Raw genomic sequence first — 25,653 nt, forward strand, 5'->3', positions numbered from 1 at the left:
GTAAATTTTTGAATGTACTTTGAAGCTTGTAAAGCCTTCTGTGAAACAGGGCAATATGTGCTTCCCTGTTGCGTTCTTGTGCTGGGCTGCCAATTGTCCCTATATTGGCATGTATTGAAAGAAACCTCTGGAGCATCGGACTCTCCATTCACGACTTTGCCAACTTCTTTCCCAGATCTCCACCATAAAGACTATTAATTTCTATTATGAATTGAAAGGACGTTGGGTTTCCGGGTGATTTTTTGTATTTTTGCTACTGTTTGATAAACTTTATATTTTTATAATTGAGGCTGGTCTTTTGTGGATGCCTTAGGAGAGCCAGTCTGGTGTAATGGTGAAGTGTGAGGACTCTTATCTGGGAGAACTGGGTTTGATTCCCCACTCCTCCACTTGTACCTGCTAGCATGGCCTTGGGTCAGCCATAGCTCTGGCAGAGGTTGTCCTTGAAAGGGCAGCTGCTGTGAGAGCCCTCTCCAGCCCCACCCACCTCACAGGGTGTCTGTTGTGGGGGAGGAAGGTAAAGGAGATTGTGAGCTGCTCTGAGACTCTTTGGAGTGGAGGGCGGGATATAAATCTAATATCTTATTCTTTTTAGGGCTTGTTTTCTCCTCTCCCCACCTGGGGATTGGCGGCCCTATGGTTAACTCTGTTTTACAAACTTGGAATCCACATTCATCTAGTATCTCCTTGCATACCTTGGAGGAACACTTTCACTAATGTCTTTGCTAGTTCTTATAGTAACTGTAATTATCAGAGTAATTGGAACCTAGATGAACTACCAGAGTGGCCCCCTGCTTGACCAGCTGAAAATAGTCTTCTGATTTCTCAAAGAATGGGAAGGCCCCTGGTGCAGAATCAATTCCCCCAGAACTTTTCAAAGCCAATATTTCATGGTAGAAGGATCTATTTATAGAAGGATCCTATCTATAGAAGGATCCTGCATTGTGCAGGGGGTTGGACTAGATGACCCTGGAGGGCCCAACTCTATGATTCTATGCTTCTATGATTCTATTTGCAACTGAATTCATTCAGATAAATGAGACAGGAGTTAAACGGCCACTTGCCTGGAGACATGTTATCACAATATCAGTTTATAAGAAGGGAGAAAAAGCGGACTCATCCAACTACGGGCCAATCAGCCCTTTATGCTCTGTCCCTTTATCAGTGCCAGATTAAACCCTGTGGAGGCCCCTAGGCAGTCAAAATATTGGGAGGCCCCTCGTAAATTATCTCAGAGTTGGAGCACCTGCCCCACCACCCATGGCCCCCATGCCAGCAGCCACACCAGGCAAGTCGGGCAAAGAGTGGCTCAGTTGCTGGCTGCCTTTGCAGGCTGGGAGGGCTGCAAGAGGAGGAGAAATGGTGGAGGGGAAGCTGGCCCAGGGCCCCTAAAGGCATGGGGGCCCATAGGTCAGTGCCTACTTTGCGTAATGGTTAATCCAGCCCTACCCTTTATTACCAACTTGTGAACTGACTGGAGAGTAATGAAAGCCAGGGAAAGGAACAGGCCATATTTAGGCAAGGGTAGGCTTCCAATTAGGGTTGCCAAGTCCTCCCCCGGTGGGGGGCATTTGCGTGCACAATGCCTGTGACAAAATAATGTCACCCAGAAGTGACGTCATCAAAATGGTGGCACCCGTGTGGGGCCACTCTAGGTGTTTCCGGGAAAAATCTATGGTTTTCCCAGATGCTCTAGCCGTTTGGGAGGTTAAAACTCTGTGGTAACTATTGTACCATAGAGTTTTACCTCCCAAATGGCTAGAGCATCTGGGAAAACCATAGAGTTTTCCCAGAAATGCCTAGAGCAACCCTGCATGTGTGCTGCCATTTTGATGATGTCCCTTCCGGGTGACATTATCGTGCCAGCGATGCAGGGGGAGGTTCGCCCCGGACCGGGGGGGTTGGCAGCCCTACTTCCAAGTTCCCTCCAAGTTTATTCTGTGTGGCTCTTACATTAAACAAGTTTGGCCACCCCTGTTCCAGACAGTAAGAGATTGCCTTCTCTGACTGTCCTCTGCCTTCATGGATCAGCACCCCACTTCAACAAAAGGGTGGGGGAATGCTGTTAGTCACCTTCACGCTTGAGAGGAGGTGAATGCGCCATCACAAAGGCATCTCAGTTAACATCCCACGATTAGAAAAGACTATCTTTTACAATGGACTCACAGTGCAACCCCATGTAGAATTTATTTCAGACTAAGCCTTTTGAAACCAGCGGATTTAGACTGGAGTGACTCTGCTAGGCTTCCCAACCCTCCCGCAATGGCAGGGGACCCCAGGATTTCCAGCCTCTTCCCCCGTTTTCAAAAAAAAAACGAAAGCGGGGGGAGGGGGGAAACGGCGCCAAGGAGCATGGCAAGCCGCCCCATATTGGAGCGGGCGACGCCGCTGTGCGGCTGCCGCCTCTTCTCCGCTTCACCGTAGCTGCTCCTCCGAGATGGGCTCAGGCTGAGCCCATCTCGGAGGAGCAGCTAAGATGAAGCAGAGAAGAGGCGGCAACAGCGCAGCGGCATCGCCCGCTCCGCCTCTGAGGTAAAATCAGAGAAGGAGAGGGTGGAGGCAGGCCAGGAGCATGGCGAGTCGTGAATCTTGTTCCTTCTAGGACCCGGACTCACGACTCGCCATGCTCCTGGCCTGCCTCCACCCTCCCCTTCTCTGATTTCACCTCAGAGGCGGAGCGGGCGACGCCGCTGCGCTGCCGCCTTTTCTCCGCTTCACCGTAGCTGCTCCTCCGAGATGGGCTCAGGCTGAGCCCATCTCGGAGGAGCTGCTACGGTGAAGCGGAGAAGAGGCGGCAGCAGCGCAGCGGCGTCGCCCGCTCCACTCCACCTCTGAGGTGAAATCAGAGAAGGGGAGGGTGGAGGGAAGGAAGGCATTTAAAAAGTTGTGAGGTCCCTTTAATTGTGATGGACAGAACTCCCGTTGGAGTTCAATTGTGCTTGTCACATCCTTGCTCCTAGCTCCACCCCAGTGTCTCCTGGCTCCACCCCCAAAGTCCCCAGATATTTCTGGAATTTGACTTGGCAACCCCAGACTCTGCACAAGACTGCCCTGTCAGTCCCTCATTCCCTTGGGTCACTCATTTTCTTTCAGCTTAACCAACCTTACAGGACTATTTTGAGGAGAATATGGGAAGAGGTAGAATAGGTAGAAAGCCCCTGACCCTTTTGGCAGAAAGCTGGGATAACAAATACAGTTGTGCACATGTGTGTGCATCTTTAAACAAATTCCTAGAGTTTCGTTGCATGGACTAGGGTTGCCAAACCCCCAGTCTGGGCAGGAAATCTCCTGCCCGGGTAGGGTTGCCAATTCCCAGGTGGGGGCAGGGAATCCCCCGGTTTGGAGACCCTCCCCCACCTCAGGGTTGTCAGAAAGCGGGGGGAGGGGAAGAAATGTCTCCTGGGAACTCTATTATTCCCTATGGAGATTTATTCCCATAGAAAATCATGGAGAATTGATCTGCGGGTATCTGGGGTTCTGGGGGGGGGGTGCTGTCTTTTGGGGTAGAGGCACCAAATTTTCAGTATAGCATCTAGTGCCTCCCCCCAAAATACCCCTCAAGTTTAAAAAAGATTGGACCAGGGGGTCCAATTCTATGAACCCCAAAAGAAGGTGCTCTATCCTTCATTATTTCCTATGGAAGGAAGGAATTGAAAAGGTGTGCCGTCCCTTTAAATATGATGGCCAGAACGCCCTTTGGAGATCAATTATGCTTGTCACCGCCTTGATCTTGGCTGCACCCCTAATCTCCTGGCTCTGCCTCCAAAGTCCCCAGATATTTCTTGAATTGGACTTGGCAACCCTATGCCCGGGAGGTTCCCAACCCGCCAGCCCGGTGGGGGGAACCTCCCCTTGCATCACTGGCGCAATGACATCACCCAGAAGTGATGTCATCAAAATGGTGATGCCCATGCGGGGCCACTCTAGGCATTTCTGGGAAAACTCTATGGTTTTCCCAGATGTTCTAGCCATTTGGGAGGTAAAACTCTATGGTACAATAGGTGCCATAGAGTTTTAACCTTACAAATGTCTAGAGCGTTTGGAAAAACCATAGTTTTCCCGGAAACGCCTAGAGCGGCCCCACACAGGTGCCGCCATTTTAATGATGTCACTTCCGGGTGACATCATTTCGGTATGTACCCGAATGTCCCCCGTGCGAATGTCCCCCGCCGGGGGATGAAGAGGACTTGGCAACCCTAGTATGGACTATTGATCATGATGACTAAGAATGAAACATCCAAGGGTCATTTCGTAGAAAAAGCTCATTAGCACAACTCATTTGCATAACTCACTTGCGTATGCCACACACCCCTGACATCACTGGAAGGTCTAAATTACATCAGCTCAGCATCTACCTGAAAATGCTTCTTGGATTAGAATGGTCATACTCCCATCATACTTTTTAAATTCCTTTCTCCTATGGGGCCACAGGGGCATGATGAAGATTTCCATCTGTCTGCTTTATATGTTTGGGTTATTTTTCCATTTTTTGGTGGGGGGGGGGGGATATTAGAAAGTTTGTCAAATCTTAGAGTTCAGCCAAATTCTCACAGGAGGCTTGAACAATGGAGCCCAGAAACAGGTATTTGGGGGGAGGGGAGAAAGAAAGAAAGAAAGAAAGAAAGAAAGAAAGAAAGAAAGAAAGAAAGAAAGAAAGAAAGAAAGAAAGAAAGAAAGAAAGAAAGAAAGAAAGAAAGAAAGAAAGAAAGAAAGAAAGAAAGAAAGAGCACAATGAGCTCCTGTCCAAAATGAAGCTTGGAAACATCCATATTCAGAGGTCGTCTTCCTCTTCAAGCCAGGAGCTGGGGTTTTATATCTATATATGTTATACTTTGCATGTTAGCTTCTCAGGGTTGGTCTCAAATGGCTAGATGTAACTGTTAACATTGCTGTTCCTGTGAAAATAATTTACTACCTTGACCAGAGATCGAAAGAAAGGGGCATTATAAAGAGATAATGTGAAAACAATTCCAACAAATTAGGTACAATCCTCTTTGGAGAAGCAATAAAAGAAAACAATCACAGAAGAAAACGCACAATAAAATTCTCAATTATCTTTATGACAACCAACTGCATGGGTTTCTGGATAAGATGGGTGCGATTTTGCAGCCACCAAAACAAATAGGGAGACTTTCCCTTATGCTAAAACAGCAGGAAAGGGAAAGTGTCCAGTTTGGAGAGCAACAATCCCAGCTGGAAACCCTGATGTTCCATAAATGTATCCTGTTTTGCTGGTTTAAAATGATCTATATTGATTGTATATGCTTTTATCTTTGCGTCGTGATCCGCCTTGAGCCCACTTGCAGGGAGGCTGGTGGCATACAGTGTTCCCTCTAAGCTGAGTTAGTGTGTGCTGGCTCACAGATTTTTAGCCTCCGGCTCACACATTTTTGTCTTAGCTCAGGAAAAATGGCCCCAGAGCAAAGTAATTTATGCAGTAGCTCACAGTTTTATTGCTAGTAGCTCACAACTTTATTCCAGTAGCTCACAAAGTAGAAGTTTTGCTCACAAGACCCCACAGTTTAGAGGGAACACTGGTGGCATATAAATTGGAACAATAAATAAATAAATAAACCCCTCATGTTTTGGCTCGATTAGATCGGTGGTCATCTAGTTCAGCTAACAAGCAAGCCAAGTATTTGGATCTTGGTTCCAAAGCACTGGAACCATAACATCAGCGTATCGACCAGGAAAGACATTTCCACTCCCCATTCAGCCATCATGAAGCTCACTAGGTGATCTTAAGCCAGATAACCATCTTAAGCCAGTTACTAGCCTACCTTACAGGATGATATTGTGAGGATAAAGGAGGGGAAGGTGGAATCACATACACCTAAGGCTGCCAGGTCTGTGTTGGATAATACTTGGAGACTTTGGAGATGGATCCAGGAGAGGGTGGGGTTTGGGGAGGGGAGGGGCCTCAGCAGGGTGCAATGCCAGAAAGTCTACCCTTCCAAGCAGCCATTTCTTCCAGGGGATCTGCTCTCTGCCAGCTGGAGATCAGTTGTAAAAGTGGGAAATCTCCAGGCCCTACCTGGAGGCTGGCAACCCTACCTAGGCCTTAAAATGAGTACTAGTACTACAAAAAAAACCCTGATGAAAAAAATAGCCAGGGCTTAAAAAAAAAAAAAAAAGCAGGAATGCACCAGAACACAGTTCCAACTGGCTTGGTATCAAGGGGTGTAGCCTAATATGCAAATGAGCTCCTGCTGGGCTTTTTCTACACAAAAAGCCCTGAAAATAACTTTCCTTACTGCCTTATTCAGCTTCACAAATACAATGTCCCCAAGGATCAGAAATGTCCCTGGAGAACTGGTGTAGAGGTTCAAGGGTTGGACTAGGACATGGAAGACCCTGGTTCAAATCCCCACTCGGTGATGATGGTTTGAACTTGCCAGCTCTCCAGCACAGAGTTGTTGTGAACATAAAATGGAAGAAGGTAGAAACAAAGATGCTGCTCTGAGCTGCTTGGAAGGGTGGGATACAATACAGAGGGAAGAAATGAATGGCCCTGGAGCCTGCCATTGCACACAGAACACCCTTTCCCAAAAAGCGCCTGTTCTTTTTTTCCTTCCAAAAAAGCATTTTTAAATCCTCTCACTAAAGGCTTAGCAGAGGTGGTACCTGGTAGACATGGGTGAGAAGGGAGTTCCTCAAAGTGCCACTACCTTGTCTCTTAAATCAGGGGTGGCCAATGGTAGCTCTCCAGATGTTTTTTTGCCTACAACTCCCATCAGCCCCAGCCAGCATGGCCAATGGCTGGGGCAGATGGGAGTTGTAGGCAGAAGAGATCTGGAGAGCTACCGTTGGCCATCCCTGCCTTGCATGAATAAATATACCTTGGTAACACAGGACATTTGCCACAGGGTCTCTGAAGGAGATATTAATATTTTGGTAGAGAATCAGCAGGTCCCTGAATCCTGGTCTGAAATCAAGGTTCTATTCAATACATAAATTAAGCCCTGTCACTTTCCCCCTCTGTGGATCTTGTTGCCTTGGCAAATGCATTGATGCTTTAAATAAATAAATAAGCACTGTTTCTGGGAAGTGTTTGAGAGCACAGCTAGCATCTAAAACAGAACGGAGACATTTGTCGAGCCTTAAAACCTGCAGCGCTTTATGAAAGAAATCCACCGTAGGGATAACACAACATTGCTGAATTGTTTTGAGTTAAGAGAGAAGCAAGCTCTGGCATGCTGGCTAGCCTGATCTCGGCAGATCTCAAAAGCTAAGCAGGATCGCCCTGGGTTAGTATTTGGATAGGAAGAAGGAGGAGGAAGAGGAGTTGGTTTTTATACCACACCCCTCACTCAGACTCTCAGAGCGGCTTACAATCTCCTTTCCTTCCTTTCCCCACAACAGACATCCTATGAGGTAGGTAGGGCTGAGAGAGCTCTGAGAGAACTGCTGAGAGAACAGCTCTGAGAGAACTGTGGCTTGCTCATGATCACTCATCAGCTGCAAGTGGAGAAGTAGGGAATCAAACTTGGTTCTCCCAGTTTAGAGTCCATGCTCCTAACCACTACACAAAACTGACTCTCATGTAGATTATTTCAATTTATTATCTTGGTCTTAAGGGGAAGGTAGATCCTGGGGAGTTTACAAGAAGAAGAAGAGGAGGAGGAGGAGGAGGAGATTGGATTTATACCCCACCCTTCGTTACTCAAAGGAGTCTCAAAGCAACTTGCAATCTCTTTTCCCTTCCCCTCCCCACAACAGACACCCTGTGAAGTAGGTAGGGCTGTGAGGTAGATAGGACTGAGAGACTTCTGGCGAAACTGCTCGAGAGGAGTAGCTCTGTGAGAACTTGTGAGTGACTCAAGGTCACTCCAGCTGGTGCATGTGGAGGAGTGGGGTTCTCCCAGATAAAAGTCTGGTTCTCCGAGATCTGGTTTGCCCAGAGAAGAGTCTGCACACTTAACTACAACATCAAGCTGGCTCTCAGGAGTGGGTAAGGCGACCACCAGGGAATACCAGGGTTATTACATCGAGCCAGGCAATGGCAAACCACCTTGGAAGTCTCTTGCCTTGAAAACCTTAATGAAGTTGCCACAAATCAGAAGCAGGTAAGAAGCACTAAGGCATCCACAATAAACCAGTCTCAAGTATGAAAATTCATAAATTTATAACATAGAAAACTTATACAAAAGTGCAATGCATATCACACCCGAATACAACGGCCCTCCATTTACAACAAATGCTCTTATTCCTTAAAGTGGTAGGTCCGAGATGTGGTAAGATAGGTCGTGAAAATAGAGTCCAATGCTCCAGCTTCTTTCAGCAGTAGCCGGTGTAGAGAAGAATGACAGCAAGGCACATAACAGCAACAGGGATGCACATACTGCCCTGTTTCACACAAGGCCTCTACAAGCTTCAAACTTATTTAAATCACTCACACATAGCAAATAGCTCAAATATTCTACAGATTAGCAACGGCCTTTCGAAGTGACTGCGTGTGAGCTTGGTCAGCGAAACTGCTGGAATGAATCCTCGACCAGCTTTTAGAACAGCAAGGTACTGATTTTTTTAGGTCTGCTTTTAATCGAAGAAGATATTGGATTTATACCCCACCCTATACTCTGAATCTCAGGGTGGTTTCACACGAGAGCTGACCTAGGAACACCTCCAGTTCGATTCAAAGGCGCACATTCACACAAGCACATCTGGTCTCCGAGCCCAGCCGCGTTCCCAGCAGCCTTCTATCTGCATTTAAAAGCTACCTGGATTCTCCCAGTAGCATCCCCCTGAATCGATTGCAGGTCGCATAACTGGCTGCTATCTGAATGTCCCGGTGCAAGTCATGAACGGAAGAGCTGTGTGATTGTGCCAAACCGTTTCCAGCACAGTCAGGGTGTTTTTTCCCCCCTACCCCTCTCCACGGTGCACTTGTGCGCTTCTTGGCATGAGTGCACACACAGGGGCCCTTCACGGAAAAACTACCCTTTCTGCAGTGGAGCCGAGCTAGCAGTCTGAAGGCAGAAGCTGCCGGGGTGCTGCCACTTTGATGGCTGTCTGATCTCCCTAAAACTGTCTGAATCAGTTTTTTCCGCCTTGGGATACTATTGCATCAATTTCCCAGTCTGAAGCCACTCTCAGAGTCTAAGAGTGGCTCACAATCTCCTCTACCCCCCCCCCCACACACACAACAGACACCCTGTAGGGCTGAGAGAGCTCTCTCAGAAGCTGCCCTTTCAAGGACAACTCCTAAGAGTTAAAAGTTGCTTTCTTTCTAACACTTCTCTCCTCTCCCCTCCCCTCCATCTATTTGCCTGGCTGCCTTCCTGCTCTCTCATCTGACATTTGTGTTTTCTAGCTCTCAAACATCTGACATTTATTCCATGTGGCTCTTACATTAAGCAAATTTGGCCACCCCAGTCTAAACAATACACCTCACTGTCCCAGAAAGGTATTTTTAATCAGGGGTATTTTTTATTTTGTTATTCATGTTAAATGCTGTGCCATTTTACTGTTTAATCACATTATGGAGGGGAAGCGGTGTCGTTAACTAGTTACTGAAACAAGGCAGGAGTCAAGTTGCACCTTTAAGACCAAGTTTTATTCAGAGCGTAAGCTTTTGTGTGCTCTCTAAGCACACTTCATCAGACAAGGGGATCAGGCATAGTGGGCTGAAATACATGCAGTTTGTTGATTAAGAGGGCAAACTGACTGTGATCACAGGATAAAACAGTGTGGCTTGGCATTTGGTCTGGATAGCCATAAAAGGTAATAAAGTTTCCTGGCAGTTGGTGTTTCTGCCTATCTCGGTAAATCACAAAAGGACATGTGTTTCCTAGTTGTAGTCCACCTAGTTATTGAAACAGATTTTATCCTAACTCGATTGTGATTTTATTGTTATCTATATTGATGTACTCTGCCCTGAGCCCCCATGGGGAAATGGGTGGAATAATAATAATTAAAGTTAAAAAGCATTGCCCTGATTGTATAACTACTTGTGCTAGCCTTCTATAATAAACTTTAGTTTATTAGTTTTTATGTATAGTTTTACAACTTTGGCAGATAACTGCAAACTGGCTCAGAAGTCATTTACAATCGTCTAAACAATAAACCTCGCTGTCCCAGAAAGGATTTTTTAAGTCTAATGAAACATTTGGGAGAGAATTTTAAATGCTGTGCCGTTTCGTTCTACTGTTTAATCCCATTGCTTCGCCGCCCCCCCCCCTTCCGTACACAGACTTCTAAAAACACAAAAGTTAAAAAGCGTCGCCTCTGACTTGGCAGCCTGAGCCATCCACATCTTCTGTTCAAAAGAATGTAGATTTAATTTTGAAAAAAGTATTATTCCCTCCCTCCCTCCCCAAGCCACGCCCCCTTCCCCTCCCCTGTCCTAACGGCACGAGGGCTTGGCTGCAGTCTCCATTTCCGAGGGGAAACAAAACACGGCGCTGCTAGGGGAGGGTCTGGCTTTCAGCAGAGGCGACATGGCCGAGGAGGTGTTCCAGAAGGCCCGCGACAGGACCCTGAGGGTTTTCCGCGAAGGTATCGTTAGGGGCGGCCACGCAGTCGGCGGAGAGCCGCTTTGTCAGTCCTGCTTTCTCCTCCTCGGTTTGGAAAGGAAAAGGCAGCGGGGCGGAACCTTTGCGTGGGGACGCATCGGTCCCACTCGGCTCCTTTTCAGCGTCTGACTTGCGGCCAATGGGGGACAAGAATAGGGGCGCACTGAGGGGAATGGAAGGAAAAAAGGGGGTTGGGGAAAGGGATTAAAAGGTGCAGGGTTTTTTATCGTCGTTTGTTTTAGTCTTAAATTATCCTTGTTCACTCCGAGTTCGGAAATTCCTGCAGATTTGCGGTGGAGTTTTAGGAGGAAGGGACCTCAGCTGGTTGTGATACAGTTCACTCTACAAAGCAGCGTGTTTGTCCAGTGGAATTAGTGATGCCCTGGAATTGCAGCTCAAACCCAGACTACAGTGATCAGCTCCCCTGGAGAAAATGGAGGCTTTGGAGGGTGAATTCTGTCACCCTACTGAGGTCTCTCTCCTCCCCAGGCTTCACCCCCCCCCCCAAAAAAAAAAGTCTCCAAGAGTTTCCCAGCCCTAATGCATGTACAAAGTGGCTTCCCCCACCCCAGCCAGGAAGGGGCCAAATATGACTGGAATTCCAGACTCATCTCCAAACTACAGAAGAAGAATTGCATATTTATACCCCACTCTTCTCTCTGAATCAGAGACTCAGAGCAGCTTACAATCTTTTTTACCTTCTCCCCCCACAACAGACACCCTGTGAGGTGGGTGGGGCTGAGAGGGCTCTCACAGCAGCTGCCCTTGCAAGGATAACTCCTGTGAGAGCTATGGCTGACCCAAGGCCATTCCAGCAGCTGCAAGTGGAGAAGTGGGGAATCAAACCCGGTTCTCACAGATAAGGGTCCGCAAACCTAACCACTACACCAAACTGGTTCTCAAGGATCAGAGATCAGTTCCCCTGGAGAAAATGGGTGCTTTGGAGAGTGGACTCTGTGGCATTGTGCCCCATTGATGTCCCTGTCCTCCCCAGGCTCCAGCTTCAAATTTCCAGGAGTTTCCCAGCCTGGATCTGACATAAGAATATAAGAGAAGTCATGTTGGATCAGGCCAATGGCCCATCCAGTCCAGCACTCTGTCACACAATGGCAAAAGAACATAAGAGAAGCCAGATGTTGGATTAGTGGGGCCAGGGCACCAGAAGCCCTCCTATTGTTGCCCCTCCCAAGCACCAAGAATACAGAGCATCACTGCCCCAAACAGAGAACTCCAACATATGCTGTAACTAATAGCCATTGATGGGCCTTTGCTCCATATGTTTATCCAATCACCTCTTGAAGCCGTCTATGCTTGTAGCTGCCACCACCTCCTCTGGCAGTGAATTCCATGTGTTAATCACCCTCTGAGTAAAGGAGGACTTCCTTTTATCCATTCTAACCCGACTGCTCAGCAATTTCATTAATAATTCATTAATAATTTCATTTCATTAATAATTGTCAGTGTCACTGACAACTCTACCCCCACCCCCATCCCTTGCAGGTGGTCAGGAGGGACTTGGCAATCCTAATGGGAACTGATCCCTGCAACGAGGAGATCAGCTATACTTGTGGGAGATCTTAAAGGCTCACCTGATGATTGACACCCTGACCCTCAGACTTGCCAGAGTTGATAAAGGAGTGTTGTGATAAGAGCATTCAAGGGATTCCGTGCCTCCAAAATGGAAGGGAGCTCAGGGCTTAGATGGCTTTGCATTCGGTGTGTGCATGGAGGATGCATGTCTCATGCCAATAAAGAAATGGAGCCTCCATGGTCAGAGGCAGTGTACCTCAGCAAGCTGTTGGAAGACAAAGCAGAGGAGGATGTTTTTGTGTCCCCTTTGTCTCTCCGTCTAACCTACCTTGCAGGGTTGTTAGGATCAAATGGCGAAGTGATGGCACCCTGAGTTCCTTGGAAGAAAGGTGGGATAAATGTAAAATGTGCTGTGTCAGTGGTACGCAGGGGTCAGCAGCAGGACCCACGTCTAAGTTTTCTGTGCTCTTCGGGATCCAGCTGATAAAGTAATTCCATGCTCCTTTTGCATTCCCAGATATTTGAAATTGATGCGGTTGCTTTACATTATTGGTCTCCAAATAATATATTGAATTCATTTCGGTGTGTCTGCCTTAGCAAATATTGTTTTGTGTTTTATTGTTTCCAAAATACACATTCTCCATGATGTATAGTCATGGAAATATGAGTTTATAGTAGGTTACCTTCAAAACATTGACATTTTCATGCTTAGAAAACTGAAGGCAAGCTGGGCATACTTTTAGAGTGCCAGTTAAAAGATTCTTGTTATCTGTTGAGCTTGCTCTGTTTGGCGGTGGCATGTGCTGTTACTTCAGCATTTTATTGAAAACACTCCTTGTCAGACCGCTTTGGCAGATGTCTTGAGCTGATGATTCCACAAGGTGTATGATAACAAGCAAAAATCCACAAAAAAAGCATTTTTATTTCAAAACAAATCCTTCCAGAAGCAGTTTACATTCTACATTCCTACGAGGTGGGTTGTGCAGAGAAATGACCAGGAGCAGCCGGTGAACTTCTTGGTAGACTGGGTGGGTGGGTCTTCCCCCAGGTCAGGGGGGGATTATTGCCCCCCCCAAGTGTAGTATGTTTATTTATTTGTTATTGTAGCGCTGGTCAGGCTCTCAGAGCTGTGGTGTAGATATTATAATGTAGCGGTTGTCTTCCTCAGGTGTTAAATGCAAGCTGAAAAAGTTCGATCTTGCAGCCCCTGCGGAACCGTACAAGGTCCCACAGGGCTCTAATTTCTTCTGGAAGGGCATTCCACCATTTGGAGGCCGCCACAGAGAAAGCCCCGGCCCTGATGGTAACCAACTGTGCTTCTTTTGGCCCAGGGATCGTTAAAAGATTTTGGGAGCCTGAGTGTAGTGCTCGCTGGAGTACATATGGGGAAAGGAGGTCTTGAAGGGAAACAGGCCCCAGGCCATATAGGGCTTTAAAGGTTAGAACCAGCAACTTGAAGCGAATCCGGAACACCACAGACAACCAGTGCAGTGTTTACAGCACAGGTTGAAGAAGACGACAACATTGGATTTAGATTCTGCCCTCCATTCTGAGTCTCAGAGCGGCTCACAATTTCCTTTATCTTCCTCCCCCACAACTAGAGATGTAAAATTTCCAGAAATTTTGAAGCTCGGAAAAAAGCCCAGTTTTTTTTTTGAAAAAAACAAACAAACAGAAATTTTCAAAAAAATTGAAAAAATGCTACATTAGCACTTATTTTTTCTTTTCCAGATTGAAAGTTATTCTGTTACTTTAGGAACATAAAATATGACTATGGACAATTTTACTTGACATGAAATTATCCAAACTAGCATATTAAAAATATAGTGTATCCAAATAATTATTACAAACAGAATTTACTTTTTAAATAATATTTATTTGTAATTGTAACAAATGGAGCAACAATCTCCTGAACTGTTTACTAGTTTATGTGGAACAGACAAATAAGCCTCCACAAAACTATCTTTAAAAGTCCAGAAGTAACCATTATTCATATTTCTTCTCCACAGTATTAAATAAAAATTTTAAGAACCATTCTCATAAAAAGAATTGAAGAGGAGGAAAGTGTATAGAAGAAGATATGGGATTTATATCCCGCCCTCCACTCCGAAGAGTCTCAGAGCGACTCACAATCTCCTTTACCTTCCTCCCCCACAACAAACACCCTGTGAGGTGGGTGGGGCTGGAGAGGGCTCTCACAGCAGCTGCCCTTTCAAGGACAACTTCTGCTAGAGCTATGGCTGACCCAAGGCCATTCCAGCAGGTGCAAGTAGAGGAGTGGGGAATCAAACCCGGTTCTCCCAGATAAGAGTCCGCACACTTAACCACTACACCAAACTGGGAGCGTGGGGCTACGTTTCAATGAATATACGCAGAAATTAGAATAATCTGATACCATACATATTTTTTAGAAATGATTTGGAAAATAAACACCTTGTCTTAAAATATTTTATTCATCATGTTAAAATAAAACGTTCCAATTTTTCGGGAAAAAAACCAAAAAAAGGCTTCAGGAAAAAAATGGAAAATACCCGTTTTTTTCTTGAATTTTTCCAGTTTTTTTCAGGCCTTCACATCTTTACCCACAACAGACACTCTGTGGACAAGTCCTGTGGTGGAGGAGACAAGCTTGCAAGCCTGCCTATATCCCTCTCCTTCTCCACTTTGCACATGGCAGAAATAATCACCTCTTTATGGGTCAGCACTCAGAGACTGACTGAGAGCCTCTTACTGTCAAAAAAGTCTTCCTAATATCCAGCCAGTACCTTCCTGCCCTTAATTTAAGCCTATTATTGCGAGTCCTCTCCTCTGCTGTCTAGAGCTGCAGCTCCCTGCCCTTTTCTAAGTGAGAGCCCATCAAACACTTAAAGAGAGCAATTTTGATTCACCCCCTCAATAAAAATGGTAGAAAGGGGCATGTACACATCCCTGACCCTTAGAAACAGGGTACCGCCCTGCATTCCCCATTCAGGACATGGATCACAAAAGCGAAGAAAGTGCTGTCAGATGGCCTCACCAACTGCAACAGGTTACAGGGAATAATGGGTTTTGTGCGTCCGCTCCAGTCTTTATGGCATAAGGCACAGCCAAAATTATGTCAAGATAGAGAGCTCACAGGTATGAAAAGGCAAATAAATATAGAACACTCGGTGAGGGTTTTTACTAATGCATGTAATACCCAAACAGTTTTTATACTAAACAATATTCAATAGTATTCCAATAATTCTCTTTTACAAAAAATTGTACAATCTTCTCTCTTTGTTTGCAGAGCTACACAAAGTCCAAGAAATTCCAAAATAGATATGAGTGCTTCCCAAAACAGGCATGGCTGCAGACGGCCATTTCTCTTGAAAGGGCCCTTCTCTAGCCCTTTCAAGAGAAGCCCAGGGCAGATAGGAGCATTGAGTCCATTGGAGACAAGAGCACAGTCAATTGAAATAATTTACCCTTTTGGTGAGCTGCCTGAAGAAGGAGACTCCGAATAGAGTCCATTTGCAGTCACGCCTGTTTTGGGAAGCGGTCATATCTGTTTTGGAATTTCTTGGGCTTTGTGTAGCTCTGCAAACAAAGAGAGAACGTTGTACAATTTTTTGTAATGGGGAATTTTTGGAATACTATTGAATATTGTTTAGTATAAAAATTGTTTTGGTATTACAGCCAAAATTATGACAGCAGCAGCTTCTTTTGGGGGGGCCAGATTTGAGGCTGTGTCAAGCATTCTATTTCTATGTATCTAATAGACAGGCCAGATATAAAGCAGAACTCCGCCATGGCCTATTCCCCCCCCTTGTAACAAAAGGGTGCATAATAAATCCATCTGGACCCAGGATGTTTAGGTTAACCTTGCAGTAACTGTGTAGAGTGCCTCTCCCCCATATTCACACAGCCACGTCTTATTGGCTCTCAGAGAAAGTGAGATGTTTTTATTAGCTTGGATTCCTTTGCCATAAAAGAGATACTAGCTCTTTGAACCCGTGACTCAAATTGCATCTGTATGTTATCCTTTTGACACTATCTGTATGCCATCCTTTTGAAGTTTTCCTTTAAGTAACTATTCAATGCTGTGTACGTCATTACTTCCAAGGATTCCATCCTTGACTAAGCTATGGAGTTTTACAATAAAGCAACTTTTGATTAAAAGAACAAAAGCTTGATTATTGGGAAATATCGATGCTTGCCATTTTGGAAGTAATAGGGGGCAGAAGTTCATTGACAGGCTGCAGAGAACAGCACTGTGCTGTTGTAGACATCTTGTAGACATCTCTCCCTTCTTGGTTTCTGTCATGATCGGAGGCCTAGTGTGGCCTAGAGGGCAGAGAGAAGCCTGCCTAGGAGTTGCTAATGGGCCTATCTCCTCTGATTGGGTGGCAGAGTTTTGATGGGAAAACTAGCCCAGAGGTAGAACCTGGGAGGACAGCCTAAAAAGGCCCAGCTAGAAAGGGAAGTTGTTCTCTCTGCTGAGGCTGGACTGGAGGACGTTGCAGCTGAAGAAAGATCTGGTACGGTAGTAGCAAGGAACATCCAGTTAGTTGCAACCCGGCTGTTTTATCTTTGCACCAACCTTTGTTGTTTTTCTTTATTCACTGCACACTGAGAAGTTTTACAATCCACTTGTTGTTTTGTGCATTTATAGTAAATTTCTTGTTATTGTTAAACTGCCTGGGTCCCAGTGTTCCCTCTAAGCTGAGTTAGCATGAGCTAGCTCACAGATTTTTAGCCTGCAGCTCACACATTTTTGTCTTAGCTCAGGAAGGATGACCCCAGAGGACACTAATTTATGCAGGAGCTTGCAACTTGAATGCCAGTCGCTCACAAAGTGGAATTTTTGCTCTTCAGTTTAGAGGAAACATTGCTGGGTCCTCGTGTTTCTTTGGTCACAGTTAAAAGGTTTTGCTAAAAAGGAAGCCGGGTGGTTGGATGCTCTGGGCCCTCCCATACAATCCCTTAACAGAGTGGTGCAGCCAACAGAAGGCCCTTCCTGATCTCCTGCAAGGGGGAAGTGTTTTCTCTCCCAAAACAAAGCCAGATCTTGCCTGGTCCAGAGTATTTGCAAGACAACCACCACGTTTGTTCTGGCAGCAGAGTGGCTGCAGATGGTCTTGTTAGTTTGGAACAGGAGCACCTTCCATTCCGCAGGGGGGTGGGGGGAAAGCTGGTGACAGATGGAGTCACCTAGTTACACAAAGTCTACAGAGGAATGTTATCGCAAGGAATGTCCAGACACACAGTGTAAATGTTACTGAGCAAAACTGGATGGAAATGCTCCCATGAAGTATGACTAATAAGTTATTTTGACACCAGACCTGCAGACAGCATCCTAAAACCCACTGCACAAGCACTTGAGGTGGGTATTGATGGCTGCTGCAATGCAGTCTTACAAACGGCCCAGCCCTTAATCTATATTATGTGTTTTCCCATAAACTCGTTTATTTAAAAACGAACAAGACTCTCGTGTGAATGTATTATCTCTTTTATCAGAAGAGCGGTGTCTGAAAATCAACCGGGGAAAAAAATGTTCCGTGCAGAAATGTGAGAGGAAATACAGTTTTTTTTTCTTGCAAGTACATTTGTATTACTTAATTAAAAAAAAAAACCCTTATAAGTGATCCAGACAGCAGATGCTAAGTGCAACAAAAAGAATGAGGCCCATCTTTTAAGATTATGATATTGGATTTATACCCCGCCCTTCACTCTGATTCTCAGTCTAAGAGCAGCTTACAATCTCCTTTATCTTCCTCCCCCACAACAGACACTCTGGGAGGTAGGTGGGGCTGAAAGAGCTCTCCCAGAAGCTGCTCTTTCAAGGACAGCTCTGCGAGAGCTATGGCTGACCCAAGGCCATGCTAGTAGGTGCAAGTGGAAGAGTGGGGAATCAAACTGGCTGTAGTGTGCATGGTCTGAAACAAAATCCTTTGCAGGTTTCTTGTATAAAAATCAGTGCCACAGGTTTTGGGTGGTCTCGCAGAGGGGATGCTGTGCTAGAAAAAGCCAGCAAGCAGCGTACAGAGATGTCAGTTGCATATTCTTTTGGTTCACTCATGGTTGTTAAACGCATGAAGTTCTGCCTTCTATTTAGTGAGAACGTAGGTCGGTCAGGGTTAGTATTGTCTCCTCTGACAGGCATAGGCTTTCTGGGGTCTCAGGCAGAGGTCTTTCACATCACCTGTTGAGCCTTTTAAATGGAGATGCTGAGGATCGAATCCGGGACCTTCTGCATTTCAAAGCCAGTGTCATGTCCCTTCCTTCAGAGCCAGTATGGTGTAGTGCAGGGGCATCAAACATGCAGCCCATGGGCTGTGTTAAGCCTCCGAAGGGCTCCTATCAGGCCCATGAGCCACTTACTGTTGCCTGCTTCCTTCTCTCTCTCTCTTGCTTGCTTCTGCATCACAGCTTGCTTTGCCAGGCTTGCTCTATCAAGCTACAGAGCAAAGCTTCTATTTTCTCCACTGGCTCACCGGCACATGAAGCAACTTGTGTACCAAAGCTTGCAGTGCCCATCCATTTCATTTTTTCCCTTGGGTCTTAGGCTCAAAGCATTGACCGTGAGATTTCTGTAATGAATGTCACTAAATCAAAAGTAGGTTTGCAACATACATGCACACACCTGAACAGCACATGAACAGCATACTCAAGATTGCTATAGCACAGACATTGTCTCCAGATTTTGATGCAATAATTCAGAGCAAGAGGTCTCAGTTATCAGAAACAAAATATTGCAAGAGTGCTAATCTTTTAAGCATGTTTTAAGTTTTTAAAAAAATCTTTATTGTGTTTGTCTGTGTCCTTTATAAAATTTATATCTACACTACCTGGCATTCCATTTTATGACGCATATAGCCTGGCCCAGCAAGGTCTCATTTATGTCAGATCCGACCCTCATAACAAATGTGTTCAACAGCCCTGGTGTAGTGGTTAAGAGAAGTGGACTCTAATCTGGAGAATTGGGTTAGATTTCCCCACTCCTCCACATGCAGCCACCTGGGTCAGTCACAGTTCTCTCGGTGCTCTCTCAGCCCCAGGTGCTTCACAGGGGGTCTGTCGTGGGAAGTGGAAGGTGTCAAGTACTACAAGTCTCCTGCATTCAACACACCGTTGCTTATAGGAAAGATTTATTGATTGAAGAGCATGACAGGCGAGATGCCTCTTGCTAAAACTGCTTTTGGCAGGCAAAGCCCCTCTACATATACCTGAGGTCCAGCTGTTAAAAAGTTTAAGCGCCAAAATCCTATGTCTGTCCCTCCTCCCATAGTCCAGCATAACATTCCCAAGACAAGCAGGTGCAGACACTGACCAGATAAGTGCAAGAGGTTTGGCATGCAATAGAGGAACAGTGGCCAAAGGAGCAGTGGCCAGGGTTCAAGATTCACTGCAACTAGAGACGATAATCAAACATTAAACTTCTTGTACAAACAATTCCTGCACTTTATTTTTTATTTTGAAAACAAAAACCAGGTAACTATTGCGGGACAGCTGGATCCCCATACTGGAGTGTTCATCATCTATTTAAACATAGCTCGGGGTTTAAACTACAATATTGTAAACAAGAAGAAGACTGCAGATTTATACCCCCCCTTCTCTCTGAATCAGAGTCTCAGAATGTCTTACAATCTCCTTTATCTTCCTCCCCCACAACAGACACCCTGTGAGCTGGGTGGGCTAAGAGAGCTCTTACAGCAGCTGCCCTTTCAAAGGCAACCTCTGCCAGAGCGATGGCTGACCCAAGGCCATTCCAGCAGCTGCAAGTGGAGGAGTGGGGAATCAAACCCAGTACTTCCAGATAAGAGTCCGCACATTTAACCACCACACCAAACTGGCTCTATATAACAGCAATATAATAGCTTTCCCGCCTTCATCTATGGTTGCCAGCTATGGCTGATACCTAGTGGTAAATTTGAAGGGGCGGGGTGTCACTGTCAATGCAACAGTGTAATGTCACTTCTGGGTTTTCCCCGGAAGTGACATAATGCCATCATGCCAACTGATTTTTTTTCTTCATTCCCACCCACTGGCCTACTGAGCGCTGGTAGGAGCTGGTGTTGTCACCGGGAGACCTAGCAACCTGACATTCATCCCCAGTAAAGGAACTGCTAAAGCAGGCAAGGCACAGAAGCACCACACAATTGTCTGGCGCAGGGCGGAACGTTGCTTTATGAATGGTACACAGTGAGCACCAGAAAGATAGCGCAAAAGCAAGGCCTCAGGGTTGCTACAGGTTACAGCCACAGAAAATATCATTAAGGGAAAAGGCGCTCTTGACAAGGAGATTGTAAACCACTCCAAGCAAAGGGCAGGATATTAATCCCATCTCTTCTTCCAGGTTGTGCCTTTGGATGGTTGTGTCATTTTTTGACCCTTCAAAAAGATGCTGCCCTAGTCTTGTTTTCTTCAATGACTGATTTGCTTGCTTTTCTTTTGGGGCTGGCCTTTGGCATTGTCGAACAGTTTATTACTCACCGCAAACCTTCAGGACCAAGTGGGGGAAGCAAAATTGCTGGATGGTGTTGTGAGAACTGGAAAGAATTGGCAGGATTCTCTGGAAAGTGGGGTTGCGCTTGTGGCTTTTCCATTTGTCTGGAAGGGCTCGTGTTGCATAACATTCCGCTGTGTTCCTTTTCACCCCCTGTCCTGTGAACCGTCAGGTTGAATTTTAAACTGCAGCTTTTAATTCTTTATCCTGCTATTAACAGAAAAAAAAAAAGTGATAGCCTGACTTCAGCAGATTGCTCTCCCCTTTGAGACAGCAAAGGGAGTTGGAGGAGGGGGAGCTATTAGCATTGCAGTTGGCCGCAGAGGTAATTCTTCAATTAGAGACCTGATTGGGGTCAAAGCAGACCTGATGGCAGCTTTAGGATTCTACAGGCTGGGGGGAGGAGCGGAGGCAGCATTTTGGCTGGCTGGCAGGCGGGCAGGAAAAACAAGGCAACATTTTTCTATGAAGACGCTGGTTTGGCCCTTCTTCTTTTTGAGCACTTATAATAAACTGTTGTTATTTTTAAGCTGTCTGGGACCTGGTGCGTGGGAGTTGGCAAAATAGGTGGGCTCCTGGGGCGTCACCTTGCCGCAGGGGTGGGGGCGGGTGTCCCGTCCTGTTACCGCCGACTGGAACGCGTGGCTTGGCCCATCCCTTGCTCAGCCCTCTCCCGCTTTGCAAGAGAGGTGTGGTGGCGGAGAGTTCGGGTGGCAGCCTGCCTTCCTCAGGCGGCTGCCAACTTTTTCCACTCCATCTTAAATACTTCTAAATCATAGTCTCTTAAGGTTCTTGTTAACTTGTCCATTTCACTCCAAGTTAACAAGAACTTTAAGAGACTATGATTTAGAAGTTTTTAAGATGGAGTGGAAAAAGTTTTTGAAGATACGTAGAAAAAGAGTGGCAAATAAAAGGACATTGGACAATTTTTGATAATGATTAAGTATTAGAAGGTAGAAGGATATTAATTTTTGTTTTTATTAGTTAAGGGTACCTTTAAATGTTAGTATCTTACGTAAATAACACCGGCGGGGGTCAAGTAATGGGGGGAGGGGTGGTTAGAAAGTAATATATGGGATAGATAAAAAGAAGTTATTAATGATGCAAGAAATAGATATTGTTACCATATGTTACTAAATAAAATTGTTTTAAACTTAAGAAAATTTATACCCAAATATTCAGCCATTCCTGATACCCAAAGAGTATGATGACTCCTGAGCAGCCTGTGTGAAAACTATATTGTAGATATGGCAATCTTTTGATTTACTGGGATTTCTGATTCTTAATTTGTTTTTATTGTGTATGGCCTATGGCAGGGGTAGCCAAACTTACTTAGTGTAAGAGCCTTTATAGAATAAATATCAGATGTTTGAGAGCTACAAGACATAAGAACTGAAGAGAAGCCATGTTGGATCAGGCTAATGGCCCATCCAGTCCAACACTCTGTGTCACACAATGGCCAAAAATTTATACACACACACACACACACACACACACTGTGGCTAATAGTCACTGATGAACCTCTGCTCCATATTTTTATCTAACCCCCTCTTGAAGCTGGCTATGCTTGTAGCTGCCACCACCTCCTGTGGCAGTGAATTCCACATGTTAATCACCCTTTGGGTGAAGAAGTACCTCTTTTTATCGGTTCTAACCCAACTGCTCAGCAATTTCATTGAATGCCCACAAGTTCTTGTATTGTGAGAAAGGGAGAAAAGGACTTCTCTACCTTCTCCATCCCATGCATAATCTTGTAAACCTCTATCATGACACCCCACAGTCGACATTTCTCCAAGTTAAAGAGCCCTTTCTTTATAGTTGCCCTTTTCTGCACTTTTCCCAGTGCTATAATATCCTTTTTGAGGTGCGGTGACCAGAATTGCACACAGTATTCCAAATGAGACCGCACCATCGATTTATACAGGGGCATTATGATACTGGCTAATTTGTTTTCAATTCCCTTCCTAATAATTCCCAGCATGGCGTTGGCCTTTTTTATTGCAATCGCAGACTGTCTTGACATTTTCAGTGAGTTATCTACCACGACCCCAAGATCTCTCTCTTGGTCAGTCTCTGCCAGTTCACACCCCATCAACTTGTATTTGCAGCTGGGATTTTTGGCCCCAGTGTGTATTACTTTGCACTTGGCCACATTGAACCACATCTGCCACGTTGACACCCACTCACCCAGCCTCAACAGATCCCTTTGGAGTTCCTCACAATCCTCTCTGGTTCTTACCACCCTGAACAATTTAGTGTCATCCACAAACTTGGCCACTTCACTTCTTACTCTCAACTCCAAATCACTTATGAACATAAGAACATAAGAGAAGCCATGTTAGATCAGGCCAATGGCCCATGCAGTCCAACATTCTGTGTCACACAGCGGCCAAATATATGCTTGTGGACGCCACCACCTCCTGTGGCAGTGAATTCCACATGTTAATCACCCTTTGGGTGAAGAAGTACTTCCTTTTATCCGTTTTAACCTGTCTGCTCAGCAATTTCATCGAATGCCCACGAGTTCTTGTATTGTGAGAAAGGGAGAAAAGTACTTCTTTCTCTACTTTCTCCATCCCATGCATTATCTTGTAAACTTCTATCATGTCACCCCTCAGTCGACGTTTCTCCAAGCTAAAGAGCCCTAAGCGTTTCAACCTTTCTTCATAGGGAAGGTGTTCCAGCCCTTTAATCATTTTAGTTAAAGTTAAAGAGCATGGGACCCAGTACCAAGCCCTGCGGCACTCCACTGCTTACCATCCTCCACTGCGAAGACTGCCCATTTATACTCACTCTCTGCTTCCTATTAATTAGCCAGTTTTTGATCCACAAGAGGACCTGTCCTTTTACTCCATGACTTTCGAGCTTACTAAGGATGAGGAACTTTATCAAAAGCTTTCTGGAAGTCAAGGTAAACAATATCTATCGGGTCTCCTTTGTCCACATGTTTGTTCACCCCCTCAAAGAAATGTAACAGGTTAGTGAGGCAAGATCTTCCCTTTCAGAACCCATGCAGAGTCTTCCTCAAAAACTCGTGTTCATCAATGTGCCTACTCATTCTGTCCTTGATAATGGTTTCTACCAACTTTCCCGGTATTGAAGTCACACTGACTGGCCTGTAGTTTCCCGGATCTCCTCTGGAACCCTTTTTAAAGATGGGGGTGACATTTGCTACCTTCCAGTCCTCAGGAACGGAGGCAGATTTCAATGAAAGATTACATATTTTTGTCAGAAGATCCACAAGTTCAACTTTGAGTTCTTTCAGAACTCTTGGATGTATGCCATCCGGACCTGGTGACTTATTAGTTTTTAATTCGTCCATCAGTTGTAGGACCTCCTCTCTTGTCACCTCAATCTGGCTCAGGTCTTTCAACACCCCTTCCAATAGAAGTGGTTCCGGAGCAGGCAAACACTTCTCATCTTCCACAGTGAAGACGGAGGCAAAAAATTCATTTAGCTTCTCGGCCATTTCCCTATCCTCCTTCAGTAATCCTTTGACCCCTTGGTCATCCAAGGGCCCCACTGCCTCCCTGGCTGGTTTCCTGTTTCTAATATATTTGAAGACATTTTTATTGTTGGTCTTTATGTTTTTTGCAATATGCTCCTCATAGTCCCTTTTTTGCCTGCCTGATCACAGTCTTGCATTTGATTTGCCACTGCCTGTGTTTCCTTTTATTAATTTCACTTGGAGTAGCTTTCCACCGCTTAAAGGAGTCCTTCTTACCTTTTACATCTTCCATTACTTTGTTCATTACATGAACGTCAGATGTTTGGGAACTGGAAGGAAGGAGATGATGATGAAGATGATATTGGATTTATATCCCGCCCTCCACTCTGAATCTCATCATCTCAGAGTGGCTCACAATCTCCTTTATCTTCCCCACAACAGACACCCTGTGAGGTGGGTAGGGCTGAGAGAAGTCTTAGAGAAGCTGCCCTTTCAAGGACAACTCTGCGAGAACTATGGATGACCCAGGCCATTCCAGCAGCTGCAAGTGGAGGAGTGGGGAATCAACCCCGTTCTCCCAGATAAGAATCTGCACACTTAACCACTACGCCAAACTGGCTCTCTCAAGAAGGGAGGGAGGGAAGAAGGAAGGAAGAAAAATAGATGGAGAGAGAGTTAGAAAGAAAGCAAATGTAATTTTAAATGCATTCTCCATGACGCCAGCTGGCTTGGAGAAGTGATTTAAAGAGGCAAATGCCTTCTCCAAGAAGGCTGATGGAGCAGTGGGGACTCTTTGAGCCACACAATATGTGTGAAAGAGCCACGTGTGGCTCCTGAGCTGCAGTTTGGCCACTCATGCCTGTAGGCTGCTAAATTTAATAAACTTGAACTTGATTGGAAGCCACTTCTCCAGAGTTTCAGCCTGACACTTGCTGTCATAGGCTCCTGAACAGGATGTACCTGGGACTTCCTGAGCACAGAGTATGTACTCTGCCCCTGAGCCATGACTGCTGGTCCTGACCAACCAGCAGAAGTGGGATTCGATGCTCCCAGAGAGATGGCAGCGTTGTAATGGTGCTGCCAGGATGCTGTGTCATCAGCACTTTGTTCTAAATTATGTTTAAGTCGCATGCTGGAATTTAGTTTGTAACCTGTCCCTTTAAGTCCTTCCTGTCACTCTATATTCATCCATCTGGCCCTGTGCTTAGTGGTGGGGGGTGCGTGTTGGCTTCAGGCAACTTCAAAATGTGACTGGCATTCGTCTTGATGACAGAATCTATAATATGTGAAGTGTTTCTCTAGTGGAAAATGTTTTAGCCTTGGGTACACACACGAGGCCTCACAGTCCAAAGTACCTGAGGCGGGGAGGAAACAAAGCAGTTCAGTTGTTCACGCGTTGGTGGGTTGATTGTATTAAGAAATGTCGCTCACCTCAGATCAGGACGTGGGAAGTGGTTACCATTTGGGGAGGTTTACTCTCATCATTTTCTTGATTAGGGGGGAATCAGCGTGTTAAGGTATTAGGAACTCTATCAGTGGAGTACTGACCCAAGTCTTGTTCTTATTTCTCCAGTTTGGCGTCGTGGTTAAGAGCGACAGACTCTAATTTGGAGAACTGGGGTTGATTCCCCACTCCTCCATGTGCAGCCAGCTGGGTGACCTTGGGTCAGTCCCAGTTCTCTCAGCCTCACCTA

At 45.6% G+C, this 25,653-nt stretch overlaps 1 protein-coding gene across 1 annotated transcript in view; it reads left to right on the plus strand.

Annotated features, from left to right (window-relative positions):
- The first annotated feature begins 10,332 nt into the window (after nt 1-10,332).
- CPPED1 (calcineurin like phosphoesterase domain containing 1) overlaps nt 10,333-25,653 on the plus strand; it is a 118,075-nt gene continuing 102,754 nt past the window's right edge. The window contains exon 1 of the mRNA XM_060260800.1: nt 10,333-10,497. Coding sequence (XP_060116783.1) covers nt 10,440-10,497 — 58 coding nt within the window. The 5' untranslated portion in view covers nt 10,333-10,439. The remainder of the gene's footprint in view (nt 10,498-25,653) is intronic.

Source organism: Heteronotia binoei, chromosome 20 (assembly GCF_032191835.1).
Source record: "Heteronotia binoei isolate CCM8104 ecotype False Entrance Well chromosome 20, APGP_CSIRO_Hbin_v1, whole genome shotgun sequence".
Lineage (NCBI taxonomy): Eukaryota > Metazoa > Chordata > Lepidosauria > Squamata > Gekkonidae > Heteronotia > Heteronotia binoei.